General features: G+C 41.8%; 1 protein-coding gene across 2 annotated transcripts in view; it reads right to left on the minus strand.

Moving 5' to 3' along the window:
- LOC125762144 (uncharacterized) overlaps positions 1 to 19,599 on the minus strand; it is an 84,460-nt gene extending 64,861 nt beyond the window's left edge. Inside the window, exons 1-4 of one of the 2 annotated variants that reach the window (XM_049423958.1) lie at positions 19,367 to 19,540; positions 18,390 to 19,142; positions 15,591 to 15,738; positions 7,397 to 8,407 (exon numbers count right to left, since the gene is read on the minus strand). In XM_049423958.1, the coding sequence (XP_049279915.1) occupies positions 7,397 to 8,407; positions 15,591 to 15,738; positions 18,390 to 18,549 (1,319 nt within the window). In that variant the 5' untranslated portion in view covers positions 18,550 to 19,142; positions 19,367 to 19,540. Of the gene's footprint in view, positions 1 to 7,396; positions 8,408 to 15,590; positions 15,739 to 18,389 lie in introns of both variants that reach the window. The other variant, XM_049423959.1, reaches the window with a different exon arrangement.
- Between the last annotated feature and the right edge of the window lie 2,329 nt (positions 19,600 to 21,928).

Here is a 21,928-nt window from a genome sequence, read left to right on the forward strand (position 1 = left end):
TTGAAAGTTTTTGGGGAGGTGAATGTACTATACAGATTTTTCTCTCAGCAAAAAATGGCTTATTGCTTTTCATTAAATGTTTTTTTTCTCTTTCTTCCAATTCTTCATTTCTTTTACTTAAACATAAACGGAATAAAACATTTTCGAATGTTTGCAAAAGTTTTTGTTTTACATTTCTTATAATTTTATCGAATAATTTATCTTTTAAAGTATCTATGACACACTTAAAGCGTAACTTCAATAGCGATAAGTTTAAAGAACTTGTGTTACAAAAAAAATTACTTTACATATTTTCTTTTCTGCCATTTTCGTAAGCCCAAGGCATTAAAAGTCGATCGATAACGATACTGCTGGATTAAGGAAGAGGTTACAGAGAAGGCAAAGCGAAAGATAAGATCATACTGTCAAACAGTATTTGCACAATTGTGATGAAAACTCCCCCATTGAAGACTTAGGTGTACTTTACCGGAAATTCTAAATCTCAACAGTGTACAGTATACTTTCTGCTGAGGGGATGAAGTACAGAGCATGTTCGAAGTAGACAGTCCCTTTCTAGACAACTCTAATACCAACTTAGCCAGATTATCGTTACACTGTCTCCAATATTACAGCTTAAATTCGTACCATACACTATCGCGAAATGCTCCGTCAAACTAAATCACCTTCGACGCAGGGTATGTTCTATCGGTAAAGCTACTTTTCCCGAAAGTTTGTTTTTCTACAGTACGCTCGTTACATTTTTACATTTCCGAGAAAACAAGAACAAATCCATTTGTTCTAGGCCTGATGTAATGTTATGGAAAAGTTTCAGGAAAACCGGCACAGCCACTCAGCATTCTGAAGAGAGAATTCCAACCAGATGTGAAACGGCTTTTCCATAACATGTGAAAAGCTCCGCTACAGTTCGACCCACTTGTCACATCATTCTACACCTCCCCAGGCTAGGGTGTACGAGTGCACGGTAAAACTACATCGTCGGTTCAATGTTTTTCCTAGCACAGGAGCATGTAACTCGAGTAACTGCGAGCTTCTCGGAACTCATTCGCACCAGGCCAGTGTGCATGTGGAACGTTTGTAGATTTATAGATTGAGTGTTTCATTATTTATCCACTGCGCACTTCAAATCCCCAAGCAGAACAAGGGAACCCCTTGTGGTGTAGGAAAACCAGTTCGATTTACTTCAACGCAACTCAACACACCTGCATCATCCTTCGCGTACCTTATGGGGAGAAGGTAAGCAAGAAACCCGTTCGGTACAAAAAGCTAAAAACTTACTCTGCAACCAACTGCTGCACTGTTTCCATAGTGCCATCCTTCAGAAAACAACCCCCGAAAAGTGGAAACGATTGAGGAGAAAATTTGCGATTGCATGTTCGGTGACAATTTCGATTACCGGCTCTGGTAGCGTTGGCCATTTCTACTGGCAAAGAGTGTGTATGGTGGGTGGATGTATGCACTACGCCCAACAAAAGCAACAGAATTATTTAAGGTTATATACACTCGACACTCGAGCCACTTCGTACCTGGGTAGAGAACAGAGACAAACTCATCCGAATCCGGACCAAAATTATCCTTGTACGACTGGTTAACATGCGAGGGAAACAAAACAAAAACTTCTCGGTTCTACTTGTAATGGCACAACCTTTCGCAGAAAACTTCAAGTATCCCGTCTCCCGAACGTAGTAACCGACCTAAAAACCGGCGAAGGATTTATCGAATTACGGTACGCAAGGGGATAGAAGACTTCCTCTTTTTCTTGCCGCAGTACTATAAAAATAGGTCGATGAACCCTGTCGCCATCTTTGCTTGGGATGTACAGAGCGAGACAAGAGGTATGGGTGGGTTTGGAAAGATAAGGACAACAACTAAGACGAAGAGCACACAGGCTGAAGAAGAACGATAAGTCCTTTGATTGCCAGAACAGTGAAGGAAGTGGGCCTCTGTTTTGGTAAATAATTTGAAGAGATAACAGCTGAGAGAAAGATGACTAGTAAGCCTAATTGAGTACACAATCAGCGTCCAGACATGTTGTTGTGTGTTTAAGATACTTCCGTCTACTTAACGTACCCCGGATACATACATTCTCAACGGTCCGTCGCTTAATTATTAATCGTGTACATATCAACCCATGGAACGAAATTGGGAAGGATAATGGAGCTCAGTCTTAAGCTCACAGTCCTAAGGGATTGTGAAATATCAGGGTATTTTGTTGAGGTAATATAATTTTGTGTCAGATTTACCGCATGGAAATTGGTACATAATGAACTTTTTAATGTAATACCGGAAGCTGAGATAAATTCGTGAAGTCACATAGACCTTCGCCCAGGAGCAAAATAGAGAATACTGCTGTGTTTGTGGACTCTGTCGAACAGTTCTCAGAAATTCTTCAGAATTATTCAGTCAGTCTAATGTTTGTCTAATATATAACCTTTAAATTGCATACAAAACTACCTTTACGATTGATACGAAAGAACATTAAAAAACCCTCAAGCTGAAGCAAACTAATTAAACTCATTTTTCATCCTATTTAAAGCAAAATATATACGCTAGATACGCTGACGCATTATAATCAGCACGTACATTCGCACCGCTTCTAATCAATCTTTCTTCCCATAAAACCACACTGACGTTGAGTAATGAAATACAACCGCTTGCCCGGTAAGGGCGAATCAAACTGCAATTAGCAGATGCTCATGGTTTTGAGCGCCCAGTCCCAGTACCGGTACAGTACCGTTTAAAGAATGGAGATGTTTAGAAAAAAGATTCCATTAAATGCCAAACGTTCGAAAATGCTACCCCATCGCTAAAGGGAACCGAGCTGGGTACTTTAGATTCACGCTCGCAAGACGTAATCGAAGCACAGAACCGAAAACCCTATATCGTACCCGGCTTAAAGTGGATCAACCGTGACAGCTCGTAGCGAATCATCTCTCCACAGTGCCGGTGCCAAAAATTCTGACATTGATGTACGACAGTAGCGCAGCTCGTTTGCATTAATAAGATGTCTACACAACAATAAACGAATATGTCACACCATCAATTACGAGCTCGTTCGTCAGCTTCAACTTCGTGCCCGGGCCACCGTTTTGAGCGGGAGCTATCCAGGTGCTCACAATTTGGGGTTAGCTGATCAACGATCCTTTTTATCCTGTTTGGCAATGAACCAAACGTTGGCGGCTTAACGTACGTGGCAGTCTCTGCAGAGTCAGTTGATCGATTTCGCATCTACCTTTACCGTATGCGCGTATCGCGGTCCCATTATGTAGGGGATAGGTTACTCACGTCATATCATAATTAGGTACCCATGTAAGCGATACTTGATAGCACGCGATACAAGCGGAATATCATGGATATGCACACAAAATAACGGCCATCATTTGATACGATCCACTCGAACAGACAACGTTTAATCCACCTAGATATTAGGGTGTTCTTACTTTTTTTGGGATACCCGGTATATTCTTTGCCCAATCCCCTCTTGAAGGACTAATCAAATTCCAATCTACTTCAAGTAGATTACATTGAGAAATAACACCACGCTCTTACAAAAGGATGTAGCCAATGTGCGGTATCTTCCTTCGAGTGCAAGTACAATATATAAAATTATTTAATTCAAACCCAATTCTAACACCTTCCCCTTTCCAGACAAACATACCTATCAGCCAACAATTAAGGCAACATTGGCTTAATTAAAAACACGAATCTAGTGAAAGGGGTCCCACCGTTTGCTAACCTTCCAACACTTCCAACCTTTCTAACCTTCCAACACTGAAAACACGGACGTGGCTTTATCCTGAGATCGAACCGTACAGCTTCTGGTCCGCCTAGACGTTTCACCATTAATTGCTAATTGGACTAATTGATTAGAGCTGTACGCGTTGCCATTCTCGCGAGCGATGATTGGCAAACGAATTTCCTCGACGAGCTACCAGGCGTACGATGCAGCGCTATGTCGATAAATGGTGACAAACTTGTGTCAACGGTAGCCATTTGGTACGAAATTGCATTGCAACTGCATACGGTTGCACTTTTCCATTTGGTGGTCATTTTTGTGCTGCACCAGTTTTCAAAAAAACGGTTCCATTTAACCCTTCAGTACGTGACGAAAGTTTAGGAGAATGCAGCCGAGAAAGCATGTTAAGCCATGAGCACTGCAATATTGGCGCCTAAATGAATGCAATCCATCATTAATTTGGGATTTTTAAAATGGTCTTCATCTTTCATAAAGTGAGCAATATTCGGAAGTATTTTTGCCCAGAATTATTTGATATTTGTTCTTGCTGCAGTCTACAGCATCCATTTCAATGGTAGTCGGCTCATCTCAATGCTCTCAAGAGTTAATTTAAAACAACCGAATTATTAGCATCGTCATCCAATGGTTATTGAAATTGCATAAGCTTCAGATGTGGTGCACATCGTCAGAATTCATGAAAAAGCATAAAATGCTGATCATTATCTTTTCCTCCATAGCCTGCAAAAGGTAGATAGATACCAAGACACAAAAGACGCACCTGACTACTAAACTTGTTAATCTCTTTCCAAAACACCAGACAATAACGTCTCCTAACATTCCGTTCAATGCTCCTACAGCACGTTGTTATCCTTGTTTTCGTATCATCCCGAAACGCGAACCTTCGGTCAGCATTGTCTATGGAATGGCAAAACAAATTAAGTTGCATAATTAATTAGTCGCTTTAGCGCCAGCTGTCAGCAAATCCTGACGCCCGCGGCATTCGGTCGAACCGATCCCGATGGGGATGAGATTCGTTTTTCTTTGTCAGTTTATGTACCAGCAGGTCCAATTTCTTCCCGCCAGCTAACCCAAATTGTTTTCGTACCCTGACCACTTGCAGTAAAATAAGCATCTTTAAACCTTTGCCCCTTTCCCCTCCATGTTGGACCAAAAATTTGGTCTTACCTTGTGCAAATTTTATGCAAAACATCGCTCAAGGAAACGACCACTCACGGTCGCTTACGGTTCCGTCAGACCGTCGATCGTAAATCGTCAAAATGACTGAAGTATTTTCACAACCATCAAAGCCTATCGTGACGGTTGCCTTTCAGCTCAATCAACGCATCTTCGCTTGAGCGGCTAAGAAGAATGATCGTTCCTAAAGTTACTGTACACTTGCTGCTCCAAGCGTCCACACAGATGGGGGATGAGTATGCAAAATAGCATCGCGCATCATAAAACAATAATTTTCCTAAAGTGCTACAGCATCCTAGAGACCGGTGACTTGGTGGCAGTTTTGAACGATGAATTTCGTTTAGCACAACAACGAAATGACGCGATGCGAGTGCAGATTCGCAGATGAATATAATGTGCCATACGCCGTAAGAAACCTGACCAACTGCACAACGCTATTTTGCATTCGGAATGGCCTCCCGGAGAAGATTAGGTAAATTATCTTCCACTCTGGTACGCGTAGGAGGATCAAGAACAGTTGCTTAAAACCCTTACTCGGAACAGGTGGGATGAGGTGGATAAAATTATGCAAATAGCATAGAACGTGATCTCGACGTGAATGACTTTGCAGGAGGTTTAGGATTGGTTTATTTACGGAGCTGCAAAGGTGAACGTTATATGCACTATAAATTATTCATTTATTAATGCTATATCTCTGAAATTTTTATAATCTAGCATTTTTTTGGGTTTCTCATAGGAAAACAAATTTGTTGTAAACAATTTCTCAGAATTCACTCAACTCGAGTACTTGTCGTACACATAACCAACTTGATATTCACTCCAGGCCATCCCATATACAGCATGCTTCTAATAAAATATAATTTTCTTTATCTTCCGAAAAAAACACCACTAAATGTCAAGAACAAATAACCCGAATCTGAAAGAAACCAACATAGAGGGCCCGCATCCTTGCATTTCCTTCAGACCAATTCCACACACTGTCCCAGGGGAGTGACGCTACGTGAAGAAAACCCCAAGCCGGGCTTTCGCCCGTGAGTCGAAGATTGAAAACAAAGAACAAAATCTTCTCCAAAAGTTAAACGAGCGTATGGGCGAATGGCATCGGAATGGAGATAAGCTGGTTGGCAAAAACGAGGGAACATCTTCATACTGGCCTTGGGGGCGTCTCGAGTACCGGAGCAAATAAGTAGTAAGTCAAGACAGGGACAGGACCTGCGGAAGGTATGCAAGCGGGAAGACTCATTTTCATAAAAACAAGCGAGTGCAGAAAGAAAAACAATCTTCCACGATCCGTTTCGTTGGCAATTTGGGTTATGGTGGAAACGATGTGGAACGAAGAAATAGAATATCTTCTCCATTCGCCGCCCAATGAAGACCATCGGCAGGATGAAGAGTAGACCGGTGCGTTAACTCCCTATGCAAACGAAGCACCTAGAACATAGACAAACGTTTGTGTAATAATTGAAACGCTTCGCTTCTTCAATATCGTACTAGCGCGAGACATAATTGTACGTCCGTAAGATCCGGATCCGACTTGATTGCTGCTCCGCCAAAAAGGTTCACTTATAAAGCGGAACTGATGGATGGATGGACGGCAATCGATGAATGGGCAAAAGACGAAAAGACAAACGAACGAGGACAAACCCATCAAACAAAAATGTAGCTCAATCAATCTCGGTGGTCTGCATCGGTATCCGAAACACGAACTAACCCCAAAAATCAATGGACCTGATCGGGGTATTTCTAGGCCCTTACGGGTTTTGGTTGACGTTTTTTTCTTCTTTTTCTGCAGTGTTTGGAATCGTTCTTCACGACACTACAATGGGTGGGAAAAGGTGAACACAATCTAAAGAAAATCGAATGGAATTGAATTGTTCCTTTGGAGAAGTTTATTCGATTGGAGGAATCTTGAGGTTCCTCTTGAGGCAAAACAACGTAACTGTAACTTTTCCAAGAATTTAGGACATTCTCAAGTCCCATTTCTCGTTTCCACTGTCACGTATTGAATACTTCAGTGACGTAACCTTAAGAATTGAGACTAACATTAAACGAAGATTACGTAGTTGTACAAATCATAGGTTCCGTTTGTGGGCTTTGTCCCACAAAAAATGTGTCCAAACGTCTACCAATGCTGACTTCATATTGCCTACATTCAGAAGTATAAAAAAAACACAGTTAAAGGTATAAAATAAAGATATCATTCGCACCTGTACAGAATGAATTCTTCCAACAAGGTATCATTTTCAACATCAGCTCTAAAGCTATCAGAACAAACGATCAGATTTTTCAAATATGTACCTTTCAGCCACGATCCAATAGGAAATCAGATTTTGTCAGAATGCCCCGGAAAAAGCTTATAGCCATATAAAAAAAACTTCCCACCAACCACCATTACCAGCAATGTAACCGTACATCGATGCCACTTAGCCAGCACAAGCTACAATACAACGAAGAAACAAAACGACTTACCGGTAGTTGAGTGCATTCCGGATGTTGTACTCCCGGAAGGAGCCATTTCGCATCGACCGCTCCAGCTCGAAACGATCCAGCTGCGATACCCGCTTCCGCACACTGTCACACTCACCGTGCCGTTCCGGCGTTTTTGGCTTCTGTTGTTTTCTCTGCTGCCTTAACTCACCCATCCGCCCATCGGTTTCTTTCGCCTCGGATGGCGCACTACCGATCGGAAGATTATATTCCACCTCATCGCCATTATCGCGCAACACACTATCCCCATTAGCACCGGTAGCACTATCACCACGATCATCACTGGTGCCCTGGACCGCACTCGTTACACTCGCATCACCCGTCACTTCCCGTGTGCCCACCAACCCAGCAACGAGCGGACCGGAAGATCCATATCCTGCTGCAGCATCCGAAGCGAACGCTCGCGGCTCCACATCACCGGTCCCAGCTGTCAGAGAGCTGTCCGGTAGCTGCTGGCTGCTGGTCACACGGTCCTCGCCCCACTGCTCGCGCTCATCTTCCCACGATTCGGTTAGGTTCGTGTCCGTATCGTTGGTGAGCAGTGTAATTTCCATCGAGTTGGAGAATCCCGTAGCCGGTGGGTTAGAAGCGGTGCTCGCGTCCGGCACCGTGACGCTCACACTGTCGGAGTCAGTCGCCGGAAGCGATTGTCTTCGGTAGCGAGCTGCCACCTCGTATCCACCGGGTTCGTCCCCATCGTCACCGTCGGCATCGTCGTCGCTCGTTAGCCGGCGCAGATAGCGCACTATCAGATGCTCGAGTGTAGCCCGCAGTGAGCTGCGCTTGTCTTTGGCCAGTGAGCGGGCGGCTACAATTGTGCCACCCTCTCGACGATGCACCCCGTCCGCGGTCAGTTCCCGCGTCCCGGGTCCATCCGATGCTTCCAGCTCTCTTTCGTGGTTGCGCCGCAGTGTGGCCAGGAAACGCCTTCCGGCTTCCGTTTCCTCCAGGATCAGTTTGTCTACCTTCTGCGAAGCGAACGGATGGGCAATGCTGTAAAGGAGACGAGAAAGGAAATCAGTTACCATACGGTAAGAGGATGGTCAGAATTTGAAAACGGAAGAAGCGAATGCAAATTGCAGACAATCGTAGAAGGATCTAGTTGCGGAACGAGTTTGGAACTTTTTACGTAACTTTGGCGAGCAAAAGGAAATACAATTTTGAACTTTTTTTTGTTCTGTGAACACACAATCGCACGATTACTGCAGGCAAAATGGAGCTGTATTGCTTCCAATTTTACGAAACGAAAAATTAAAAACTTTTATATAACTACATAGAAATAATTTTCAAAAAATTAAAAGCCTGTTGGAGTTGTAAAATTTTCCCCAAAAAATAGTATTATAGAAATAGCTTTATAGAACATTCTTCAATATAAAAATAAAACTAAGCTTAATATAACGTCCAAAACTGTAGCCAGAGCCAGCATAGAAAAAGTTTTCGTTCCAAAACACACATAAAAAATAAAATAAATATTCAACCAAAGCGTCAAACAGACGTCCGAAAGAAAGTGCGAACAAGAATTGGACATATCCCCGTGCCTACATGCTTAGCAATTGTCGCGTTTGCGAACGCGACAATCGTAGCACAGTTTTCCCAAAAAATTTTGCGACTTTCGGCGCGACTTCAAGGTTGTTTAAGTTTTCTCGTGCAAGGTTTGTTTATGTTTTCAATCTGGCCGGTAGCGGGAAATTAATTTCGAATTAAATTAAATTAATTTAAACAAAGAAAATTATAATAAGTAGTAAATATATTGCTTTGATGAAGTCGATGAGAAAGGCAAGTTTTTTAAGCCCAGTGACGATGTTTCAAAACAACGAACCATCAAGAATACTCGTCGCCGGATACTGTTGATTCCTGTAATTTAAACAACGTATGCTGCTAACAGTACCGCAGATTGGTCCGTTTTGTTTTCTTGTGTGTTTAACGCTGGAACATCTTATTATAATTTTTTCCGGTAGCCAGAAAGAATTGTAACAAGATAAATAGGTGAACGAAGATGTGTTTGCCCACCGCGTCATACATCGGGCAAAATAGAATTGGGATCGGCAGTTTCGAGTAGCATAAAGGTAAAAATCTTCGAATTCGGGTAATCAAACGTGTATGGCTTTTTTCTCATTTCATGGCCGTCACCGTACCCTCAATATACAGGTATTCATAACCACGATTCCAACACAGCTTGCAAACTACCATCAATATACACGTATTCATAGCCACGATTGCAACACAGCTTCCAAAAGGGATCGAACACTGTGCTGTGGACTATCTAATATTTTTTTAACTCTATTTTTTTTAAACTCTAATATTTTTTCTAATTAATTAATTTAATTAATTTATTAATTAATTTATGTAAGCTAATATTTATCTTGTTCAAAAAGTTCAACATACAAGTAATAAATTCATAACCAATGCAGCCATGCATTTGTCCACGATATGAGATTTTTGTTTTGAATTAACAGCGATTTTTTTGTTTTAAAAATAATATTGACATTCACAATAATTATATACAAATCCTGCGTACTTTTAAAAAATAAATAGCACTCGATTTGTTAATTTAATTTACAATATTTAATAACACTCAAAATATTTAATTTTTTAATTTGTATTAGTTTACCTTGGTATTGCCATCTTTACCTTGTTATTACAGAAAACTGTCATGGCGTCAAGTCGCGCTTCGAATCGCGATTTTTCGCTGAAAATACACGTATAGCGACTTTTCACAATTTTTTTTATATGGAGTTTCGCAAAATTTTTCTGATTCGCGTTCGCAAACGCGACAATTGCTAAGCGTTTAGAGCCGGGGTATGTTGCAAACGATTTTCCATTTTGTTCCGTTTTCTTTCACCTTTTTATATTGCGTTTCGAAAGCTCTCGAAACTCCAGTAGAAGGAAAAGAGAAGGAAAGAAAGAAAAAAGTTGAATAAACTTCCCACCCCGCCCAATGTCATTGTGATCTCGGTGTCAGTTGGGGACATACCACTACATTCAACCTCCCCAGGCCACTTGACGATCCTTTCAACGGGAAAACGGAATGTTTTATTTTATGTTTTTTATTTTTTTATTTTGCTGACTTAGAACATTTTCATACACCTAAATGTGTATGGCTTGAACATTCAACGAGAACATCCCTGGAGAGAGGGGATGAAACTTTCCACCCTCAGCGGGAAACTTCGTTCGTCCAGGATGGGCGTTCGGTAGTGCTGGTGATAATGTCGTGCTTTAATGTGTTAACTGTTCAAAGGCGACAGAGTGTGTTTTGTAGCTGTGAACACGGACAGCAGAAGTTAAAAGTGCACTTTACCTCCCCGTGACCATGGTGCTGGCGAATGCGTAAACTGTTGCCACAGCACCTCTCGTGGCTGGTCGTCACGAACTGCAATGTTTGCGTGTTTCTGTTGCAAAAATGCAAGAAAAAGAAAACCATCAACTGTTACCATCACTTTCAATTGCATCGTGAAGCAAGAGCGCTGTGGAACAATTTAAGTAATACGATGGGATTATAACAGCGAGCATACTCTCCATTTGGCTTGGTTGATTTGCTTGTTTTAGTAAGAAAAAACTTTCGCTACCGTAGCGTGCAATAGCAATTTTCCCAGAGCGTAATTTTCATCACGTTCGTATCGTTTTTCATTCTTTACTTTGTGAATATATTCAGCGAAGTAATTGGTTTGTATGATTGCCTTTGAGACGCAGTGTTTTAATGTTATAATGGGGATGATTAGAAGATTATCTTTTACAAAAATTCTTTTGATGACATAGTACCTTTTGCGAGTCCCACGATACACAGGAAAACCATCAAGCGCTAACACTCTGCCGACATATAAACATTATTTTACCGACAAAGCTCGTATTTTACAAATGCTCTAAAAACATCTAAATGGATAGCTCATAATATAGAACCTCATTTTAGTCCCACCTTGCACAGGAAAAACGTTTTCCCTGGATCATGAGCATAGAAGAAAATTATTGTTATCCACAAAACTTGTTATTATCTAAAACTTCCAGCTAAATAGCTCACAATATAGTACCTAACTTTAGTCCCACCTAACACAAAACAGATCGTTTTCTCATTTTTTGCCCACAGATTAAAATTGTTTCTTTTTTTGCCGGCAAAACAATCGACTATCCTGAACGTACACAATTTTAACGCGTTGTCTCTTTATCTCTCTATTCATGCCTACCGTGCCTGCATGGTATGCAGCACGAGGGAAGCAGGAAATCATTAAAGTGACAAAATTAATCACTGTCCGCTCTTGCTTCTGCGCTTGTGCCATGGTACCCGGACCATAGTTACCTTGTCACCGAAAACCCAGCACAAAACTTAGCTCATTTGTGTGCCCGGTGGCTACATTGCATCGCTTAATGAACAACTTTATCAAACTGCTGTGTGCAACTTTTATCAGCCTCGTGCACGGGTTGGTCGGTCAGGAGAAAAAGGGGGAGAGTTGGAACATAATTTTATGATTTTATTATTTGCTACCTTCCGTGAAGCAAAAACAAGCCACCTTAGTTATGGTGATGATGATAATGATGAAGTTACTTTTACCATGCCCATGGTTCGGGCACATGGGCCTTTGTCTGGTGGGTGGCATGGAAGAAAGAAGGCTACTTTCCCCAAACGAAACTAACGTATTCGTTGTACCGTCATTTATAATCTCGTTGTGTTTCTGCTTCGTACAGGGTTGGTTGTGAAATACAGCAGAAAACACAACTGAGCGAACCATACCAAAAAGCACAAGGATCTTTTTGTATCCGTTTGCTTTTCCCCCCCCCCCCCCCCCCCCCCCAACATTTCAATATGCTGGAAGTTGTTTGCTATTTTTTGGTTTTGGCGCTCGCTCCATCGACCGTAGTCAATGCCTTCGGTCGTCAATTATCAGGAGCAAACAGTGAGACACGAACATGGCGGACGGTATTACCACACCATAAACCCGAAAACAATCAAATGAGTAATTAATTTATTCCACCATAAGCCACTACCAACCATGCGGGGTGACTTCCCCGCACACGAATGATCGGACCTGGTGTCCGTGGCGAACAACAACTCACTCTCAAATACGGCACCATTGCCAGGGCTCCGGTTGCCATTTTGTACGGTTCGGTACGCCACAAAACATTCGCGTAACTTGTGCGGTTAAAAGTTACGCTTCCCTCGTGGGCGGGAAAGGAGTACACGGAACGGAGCTTTAGAGTAGTCCATTTTTTTGTTAGTCCATTTTAAGGTTGGATTTGTAGGATTTAGGTTGCCTGGTGTCTGCAAACTCCCGTAGGATTACTGTACGCGGTGTGGGCTTAGGATGAATGCGTCAGCTTGACGATGCTCGTGCAAACTTCGACCACGCATCGTGTACGATGCGAAATGTTCGAACTTCATAAACTAGGTCATAGTACATGCGTCCGAAACCGGGCACCAGTCACTCACCGCCAAACAACCGAACCGGCGGAACCGTAAAATGTGAACCAAAGTTAGAGTATCTTCACCGGGGACGCTCTGTAAAACACTCGCTATAAACAGACATCTCGCAGGAATCGTTACTCGTTTCCCACACGTATAACGCATTTAGTACGTTCGGCCGGTCGCTCGGAACGCGTTTATAAAGGTACCCCGCCATAGCATTAGCCGCTAAAGACCATCATTTTACCCGAAACAAACCTAATATGCGTCTTGCCTATTTTTCGAAAAGCTCACATTTGTTGGCTTGCACGGATACACGACAACGTGGTACGGTGGGCCTGTATCTTCACCGAGCGGAAGGGACCGACTTACGTTCCCTTTTCATTGGACGTACGTGATTTGAATAGATCCCTTTCGGTTTGAGGGCGCTTTTGTTGCGAGAAATAACCATCGGGATTTATACATCCAGTGCGAGACCCCGGCCGGGGCGAAAAAAACAAAGCCAACCAATGTGGTTGGTTTCTTGTGCTGGTGCCAACACGGTTGCCAACGTGTTCAAAACCAGCGGTCACAAAGCACACGGCAGCGCACACATCCGTTGCAATCGTCACAAAGCTGTGGCGCACGTTCGTTAGGCTTTTCTTTCCACAAACATCAACATCACTCCTGTTTGGCATGAACGAGCTTTCGACGCCTCCCACAAGACTCTATGCTCTATGCCGAAACCTACAAAAAAAAAAACAGAATGGAAAGGATGAGTTTTCGGTGACTACAAAGAGACACTATTAACATTCCGTGCAACGTTCCCGCACACATGCACACATGAATATTATCACTAGGAGTCTGGCCCTATCGAAATATGCCAACGGTGAGAAAAAGAAATTCGTTTGTAAAGCAGAAACAAAATAGATAGAATTGAATGTGAACATAAACAAAAACGATGGCTCGAAAAGGACCAACACTAAACGGGAACCATTTTAAGTATTGTCTATTATATGTGAACTGGAAAACTGAACTTAATTCTACTTCTACTACTACTCGGTCGTATTTTAAAATTTATTACTGATTTTTCTTCCCTTCCAGGTATAATTTTTTTAATCAAATCGAAACTTATAAATAACCAAGCACCATTTTACGCCCGCTTTTGTGTGGTTCTACTCGTTTTCAAATCTCTCACAAAACGGTTAGCCAATATACCTATAGCTTAATTATTCGCTGGTAACACAATTACTAAACCAACCACAACGTACCCAGCTTCCGTCGTAAGTAAAGTTTCAACTTGAATTCTATTTATTTCAATTAAACTTTCTCCACCAACGACTCGTTTTGCACGGTGGTACACTGGTGCAATGCTTTACCTCAACTTATTCCTACCATTTCCATCTTGGGTTTTTTTCTTTGTTTCGCAACAAGAAAAAATAATAGCAATTATGCTTCCGAAAGAACCAAGTAATAGGCAGCACAGTTTCTTCCGTGGAAGACTTTGTATAATTTTTCTTTGCATTACTGCTTCTCGTAGATGGACCCCGCCGGAGAAAAGCTGGTTTATCAGCATACGACGAAGAACAAAAAAAAAGCGTCCCCATCAATTAGTCAAGCGTTCTTACAGGACAAGGGGACCCGCTGACGAAAGAAAGGAGGCACCCCCTGGGTGGGAAAATGTTCATCACCAACGGCGTGATAAACCTTTAGAGCAACCATTACGGAAGGCTTTTGTGCTGTGGTCGATTCAAACTGCGGTACCCAAACTCCCAGCCAACGCACACCAGCAACATGTCACATTGGCGCACCACCGAACCACCTTGGGTGACACAATGTCACGGAGGTCCTTCGTTTCAGCGCAAAATCTCTCCACCACAAAAAAAGAAAAGGCGCAAATCTCATCGGGTGGGAAGGAATAATAAAAGAACAAGATCAAATTAAGAAAAACTGGAAAACTTTGGCCTCGGAAGCAATTTCTTCGCGGACTCGTCGCCACGGTGTAGAAGGAAAACAAAAATATAACGAAAACAAAAAAAGATAAATTGCAAACGAACGACAGAACACAGAGAGACAGTGTTGCGACAACACGACGGGTACAAGTGTCAACGTCGAGTTTGAGTGGGCCGCCCTCAGTTTTTGGGGGTTGGTGGGGGCATGGTAGAGCAGATTCTGGGCCGTTTCCGTTTCGATGTGTCGTCGCTCACATCTCGCACCAACCGGGTCAAGGTCTTGAGCGTCCCCGCCGACAAATGGACGGGGACGACCGAGCAAAGAGACCGCAGCAAGATATTGTTTGGAGGTAATGATGCGACTGACGGGAAAATATGTTTTCCTTCCTACCATTAGTGCACGGGCGGAACAATGTGGCACTCGGTTCTTCTCCAACATGCATTTAATGATTTTTGTAGCTACAGAACGAGTTGCACAAATGCTTAGTATTAGTTCTATTATAAGTTTACTGATATTAATAAATTTCATAAATCTTAATTTAACAAGGGAAGATTTTTAATTTTAAACTAAAATAAAAAAAAATTCATCTACAAGCTGTAATATTTATTTTTGCCCCGTAATGATATCAAAATAAACGTATAAATTCTAAAAATTCTTTCACCATGTCCTGGTCACGGCACCAACAACAGTCATATATATTCTTATCTAACGTCACAGAAAGAACATGTTAACAACCTTTTTTGTTCTATAAATAGTAAACACAAAAATAAAACACCTGTATGTTGTATGTATGGTGAGAAAGGGCATAAAGGAAATGATTCCTTTGCCCTACCGTTGCATCAGACAACTTACCTGTGCTCGTCCATGTAGACACAGTTCTCGGTACGCTGCTCCATACACCGTGGTGTGAACCGTGCCTCAAGGATCGCTATTTTCGACTCAAGATTCCCACACGTGAGCCGTATTTCGGTGTCATAGCAGCCCCATTCCTCGATTACCTCTGCACGGATGACGTTGAAGGCAAGCAACACAGCAGCACAATTGCGAATTCCCCATTTTCAGCAACCGATGAACGATAAATGGAACGATAGTAAAGCGAATACAGAATGGTGTTAGAATTGAAAATGGGTTCAAAGTTTCTCCATTTGAAAATAAAAAAAAACCCCCAACCCGTAATTCAAATCCAATCAACGATCCTCTGCACCCGTGTGACCCGTGTTCCCAAGGCTAAGAAAATGGTAAATATTTAAGCAGTATTTGGCGACACAGTTTCAACTGGACGGGTTCTTTAATTCGTTGGTGCTCAATTCGCAATTCTCTGCTCGTAGGCAAAGTTTTACTGTCCCCAAAGGATACAGCTTGAAGCGTTGACTGACGCTCTTACTGACCGTCGAAAAAGGGGGAATGTTTTCTGATGTGATGTTTCATAATTACACCAACACCATCGACGATGCAAAAGTTGTTCCCACAAGGGACTCTCCCTCAACAAAAGCACCAATCAGCCCAGCGAAAGGTCAAGATAAACATTTGAAAATACTTTTCACTAATAGTATCCCTTTTAGTAGAAAAGGTCAAAGCCATCGTATAACATTAGTATAAACTGCGTATACTACATTTTAAAGACGTATAACAGAAGCCCGAAATGTCACAAATTGAGCCGTTTCTTGCAGCACTAATGAAGTTTTAACAACAGTGCTTTTTAAAATACAAAACACGAATGACAAATTAAGCAATGAACCAAACCTAACAATCCCCAAAGATTTATTTTTACAGGACAGATTAAAATAATATCCACAAGTATTTAAAATAAACATACCAAAAACCATATTAAAAATTGTGCTTCATAAACAAAACTGCCTTTTTTTCTCACACATCTGCAAAACGTGTATTGTTTATTCTTGCCTCTTTAAAATTCCATTCAAACAACTCAGGACAAAATAAATACGATTTACGATTATTCCCACACCAACAAAAAAACAAGATTACACAATTTCCTCGCAAACACACTGGGGTTAACATTAATCCCTTTGCCCTCTTCCCACTTCCACCCACAGATGGCCCTTGTGTGTCACGATCCGATCTCCTTGAAATCCATAACCCTTCTCCAACACACTGGTGGTGGCGGTGTGTTTATGTGCATGTGCTTGATAATATTTGCACAGTCCTAAAGTTGAGCCTCATCCACTTCATCGGTAGAACGGGAGGCATCGACCAGTCACCGTCACCCTAACCCGGGTAACCTTTTTTGATAACATTCACCCATTTCTCCCCATTGGATTGGAACCCTTAAACAATTGTTATCCTCCACTCGCTAAACCGAAATAAAATGTTCACCAACATTCGTCCCACGTTTCGGGGGACCTCGTGTTACTCCACGTCCACCAAAAAAAGGGTTCGGAAACACTGCTGTTAATGGGGCCTTTTTGGCAACAACAACCAAAAAAAAATGCTTCGCGCTAACGGTAAGCGCACGGTTCCGAGACGGTTCTGGGTGAGTGATCGCTACCTATTTCCCGCCTGTCCACCAGCCTCTGTATGCATGCAGAACTACACCAGAACCCCGGGGTAGGATCATGAAGGATATGATCCTACTCCGTTAACGTCAGCAAGGACACGGGGCGTTATAAAATTCGGTACCACGATGGCTCGGTTACCGAAACAGAAACATTCGAAAGGGATGATTTTATTTGTACATACTCCGGCAAGGACCTTCCAGCATGTCCTTCTTCTTTCAGCACCTTGACAGTGAAACCAATTCACTCAAGAAATACGGTCAATTTTATTACATCCCCCGCTGAAGGGCTTAAGGCAGACGAAGGCAAGGTTGAGGTGCGAATTTAATAGCAATTGTGCGTAACTGAGCTGAGAGATGGCCGGGGGGCGGAAGAAGCATATAGAATGGACTTTCAATCTCCTCCCCACATTCCTATCATTTCGTCCGATTGATGGTTTATCAGACCGATACATCTGCGATAATTGCTTTATGCAATGCGGATCCTTGCGTAACCTATAAACGAGAGCTAATTGACCGCATTATTTATCTTTGTAATAAACAAAAGTTACTAGAATAGAACGGAAAACGACGCTAGTTCCTGTACTTGTGGTTTGGACATTATTTACTTAATGTCAGACAGTGTACAATAAAGATTTGTTCTTTGATTGTATTGAATTATTGCTACTTTGATATGCGATTGCGAATAATCGTTTTGACAGGTAGTAGCTGAGTATTTCCTGTCATATTTGGCGTTTTGACAGTTGATGGTTAGGCAACATGCACATCAAAGTGAAAGAGAAAGAACCAAACATTACCAAAAAAAAAACAACATCCAATTGGTTAACTAAAATCCGCCTTAGCATCCTTATTCCAATTGTACAGAGCTGTGTTCAACTCAAGGAACAAATTAATTCCATTCAAAAAGATTTTCAAACACTTGAGCAAGCCTAAAAAGAATTAATTACCATATCACTGAAAATTAACCCTATGCCGCTTTTCTTTCTCCAGCATATCTTGCTCTCCTATCGCATCTATCTACGAATGTTCATTCTTCCGGAAGACCTACTTTCAGTACGGCAACACACATACACTGGATATACCCCGGTACCTTGAGAGCCTGCACTTGACGTGGCTTTGTCCTTTTACCCTCCGCTTACCTATGGGTGCTATCATCATCTCCTCCATGGCACTGTGTACAAACGTGCTGCACCATGCCAGGACAATCGGTAGCATCAGTAACCGAATGCCCGACAATGAATGCCAGTGGGCAACTGCTTGAGCACTTCCGGCAGGATCTGTGCGACGTTCGGTAGCCATCCTGGTTTGCTGTTTACTCTTTCCGGTTCTCGGTACGTATTCGGTACGAAGTAGAAGCTACTAGAGCAAGCACTTCCTGACTCCTGACGGCTACGTTATGTTTTCATAAATAGTTGCAATAAATTAAATAAATAGGAGACCGTACCGCCGTACAGCCGGGTAGTCGGTTTGATTCGATTAAGTTATGCTTTACACAATTTCTCCGTACTTCTTGTACGAGTGATTGATATCCTTACGACACTTGTTACGATTCTTTTGCAGCTTTGCTTCACAACTTTAAACACCACGACACTAGTGAGCTAGCGAAATTCTTCCAATACCCCGAAAGATACACTGCCATTCTGGGCTGTGGTTGCCATGGTTCAGTAGGCTGTGAGGCAACGCACACTGAGCATCAATTGAGATGCACCACAACACCATTCTTCTTCGGTTATTTTGCTTGTGCTTTCACTTTGATTTCACCTGCACAATGCTACGGTAAACACACTTTACGCTGCGCAGAAAAGAAGATGAACCCAGATGTCCTTCATTCGGGCACGTCTATCGTCTCTCTGCCACTAAATCTCAACACCATCATCACAATTGGAACTACTCTTCACGCACGAAAAAAAAAGAAATCCTTACATGTAACACTATCCCACAGTTGGTAATGGCAACGTGAATTCGTTAGAAACTACCCAACACTCCGCACGGACACTCAGCCCCTTGAACAAAAGCAATCAAGAAAGCAACATATCCTCCTCAAGGATGCTGTAACCGCACCGGAGGGATGAGAACGTTGGCACGCGCACGCTGACGAACACAAATTGTCGCTTACTTTCCACAACGGGATGCAACACACGACAGCAGGTGGTAAAGGCCACCTTCCAAAAACAAAAATCACAAAACCGAGACGTTGTACACGCGTACACGCAGAACGGATCACACGACGCAAACGATGTGCTTCATTCTCGGGTACGGTTGTCGAAAGGTGAAACGGATCCTGTTTGGCCTTATCCCTAAGAAGACTGCTGCCGGTATGCGCTACACCGCGAACGGCAACCGAACTGAATCCGGCCAGAACCCAAACGTGCGACCTTCTGATACACGACCGAGGCAATCCAAACATCCGAACGGTACGGACGACAGAACGCATGTGCCGGGAGCGAACATTTCTTCCATCCGTTTCGGTCGGTTGTGTACATCGGTTTGCTCTCCCATCTTTAACCTTTCCAGCATAACAACCCCTCATCACAAATTTCCACCCTCCCGTCTTTCATTTATCGCGCCGTTTTTATGCTCTCACTTAATGTGCGCTCTATTTGTGTTTAGAAGGTTCTAAACAAGTGTGCTGGAGATGGAACCGTTTAGTAAAGTGGTTGGTGCACTAAATTGTGAATCAACAGACGAGAGGTAAGTTCAAGATTAGAGTTTACGATTATGGCAAAAAATACCTATTTATTTCCTTTTAAATGTTGCCAATTTTTTTAATAAGAGTTCAATTTCTTATTGTTTTTTACCATTTCCTGGTCAATAAAAGCTTTCACAAAACAATTCGGTTTAACAATCTGCATTATTTAAAAAATTCCACAAGGATAAATATTGATGCTGTGTTTTTCTTCTCGCAAGGAAGCAATTTGATCATGCAATGAAGAGAGAGAGTGAGAGTGGGAAAATGCGTGAGCGAAGAATATTCTCACGCGAGGGGAAATTCCAATCGCAGTATGCATTTCTACCAGCTCACCACCTGCTTAAATTCTCATTTGCAGTCAGCACAAGGATACAGTAAAGGACAACTAATAGACACACATGTTGCACAAAATTTGGAGAAAGTGAGTACGTAAATAAATGTTTAAAATATTATGTTGTTTGACAAGATATAATAATTGTATTTTAATGTGTAAAAGTAATTTAGTTTTTTTTTTGCATGTGATTAAATCAATACGGTATCTTATGGTGGGTTTCAATAAAAAAAACCTGTTTTTTGCGTTCTTTTCATTCTTAATTTTATGCTTTTTATGCAATCCATTTCACCATTCTCATCCTTCCTGCAGGGGGCCTCCTTCATGAACCGTGTATGCTTGAACAATGCTTGTGGCGATTCGCATGTGTATCAGATTTTCGAACCGATGCCACCACTCTTTACATTGCTTCCTTTTCATTTAACCGCGAATTATATTTTTGAGCGACAGGCATAAAAAAGCCTAGCCCAGATTGCACTGCATCAACATACATACATAAGTCCGGTGTAAGGGCGTTTTTGTTGCATAGGAAAGCGAACTAAAAATCCAAACATTGATTTCCCGTCCCATGAAGTACGTTCCGTTATTTGTGTATAAAATGCTCTTCTTGAGTGTGTGTGTTTTTTTTTCGTGTTGCTGTTACCCGCATGAATAAAAACATCGGCAGCTTCCGCAGCATCCAGAGCGGATGTACATCCCGTGCTCAAGGATGGTTCGAACAATGAAATGAATATATTTTTTTGTATCTAAAAAATAGTTTTTTTCGCATTATTTTTGCCCAAGGATATTTTAACATAAAAAATATGTTGCGTTGAAACTATGAAAACATTCAGTCTGTTTGATATCTAGTTAAAAATAATTTTGACTTCAATAATGAAAGTCCCATATCCGGTACAGTGATCCGGTACAGTTGCAAGTGTGAGGGAAGTTTATCCAATATCACATCCCAGCACTCTTAGCACGCCTTCGCGTAACCATAGCAACGCCGGATACAAGCACGAGCAACAAGGATATGATCCAGCCAACGGAGAATGATAGTTAAACAGCCACCCTTTAAAACACTGCGTACACTAAACCGAACGGTTCATATCGAGATCGGAAATAGCTGCAGCATTCCGATACATGTCTAGGCAAAACAGCATAAAAGGGTTTCCGTTTTGTTGCTTTTCCACATACATTTCGCGCGGTGTGGAATAAAGGACAGACTTTCGGTGCTGGAGCTATCGGACGGATAGTATTTCTGTTCCACCTTAACATCAGTCTGCAATCATGAATTGTATACTCTGTACGGTAAAATCTGCTTCGTTTTAATTAATAAAAAATTCGCGGAAAGAAAGCGCGGATTTAAATTAATTTGAATTGTAAATTAGATTAGCTATGAATTACTTATGCTATTAAATTGCTATACCTACAACCTGAAGTGGAAATTGTGCAAAAGCTAATCACAATTTTCTTATAAACGTAATGTGACTTTCTTTCGAAACATTGTACTACTGAAATGATTGATATTTAGTTTTATTCTCTCTTTACCGTTTGTTTTATTGCTAAACATGAATTGTGTCACATTTACCTTATTGCACTACAAACTTGATTGTTTGCCACAAGAACAATAAAATAAAACATTCTAATCTCATTTAAAAAAAATAACAGTACAAACT

This window comes from Anopheles funestus, chromosome 2RL (assembly GCF_943734845.2).
Source record: "Anopheles funestus chromosome 2RL, idAnoFuneDA-416_04, whole genome shotgun sequence".
In the NCBI taxonomy this organism is placed as follows: domain Eukaryota; kingdom Metazoa; phylum Arthropoda; class Insecta; order Diptera; family Culicidae; genus Anopheles; species Anopheles funestus.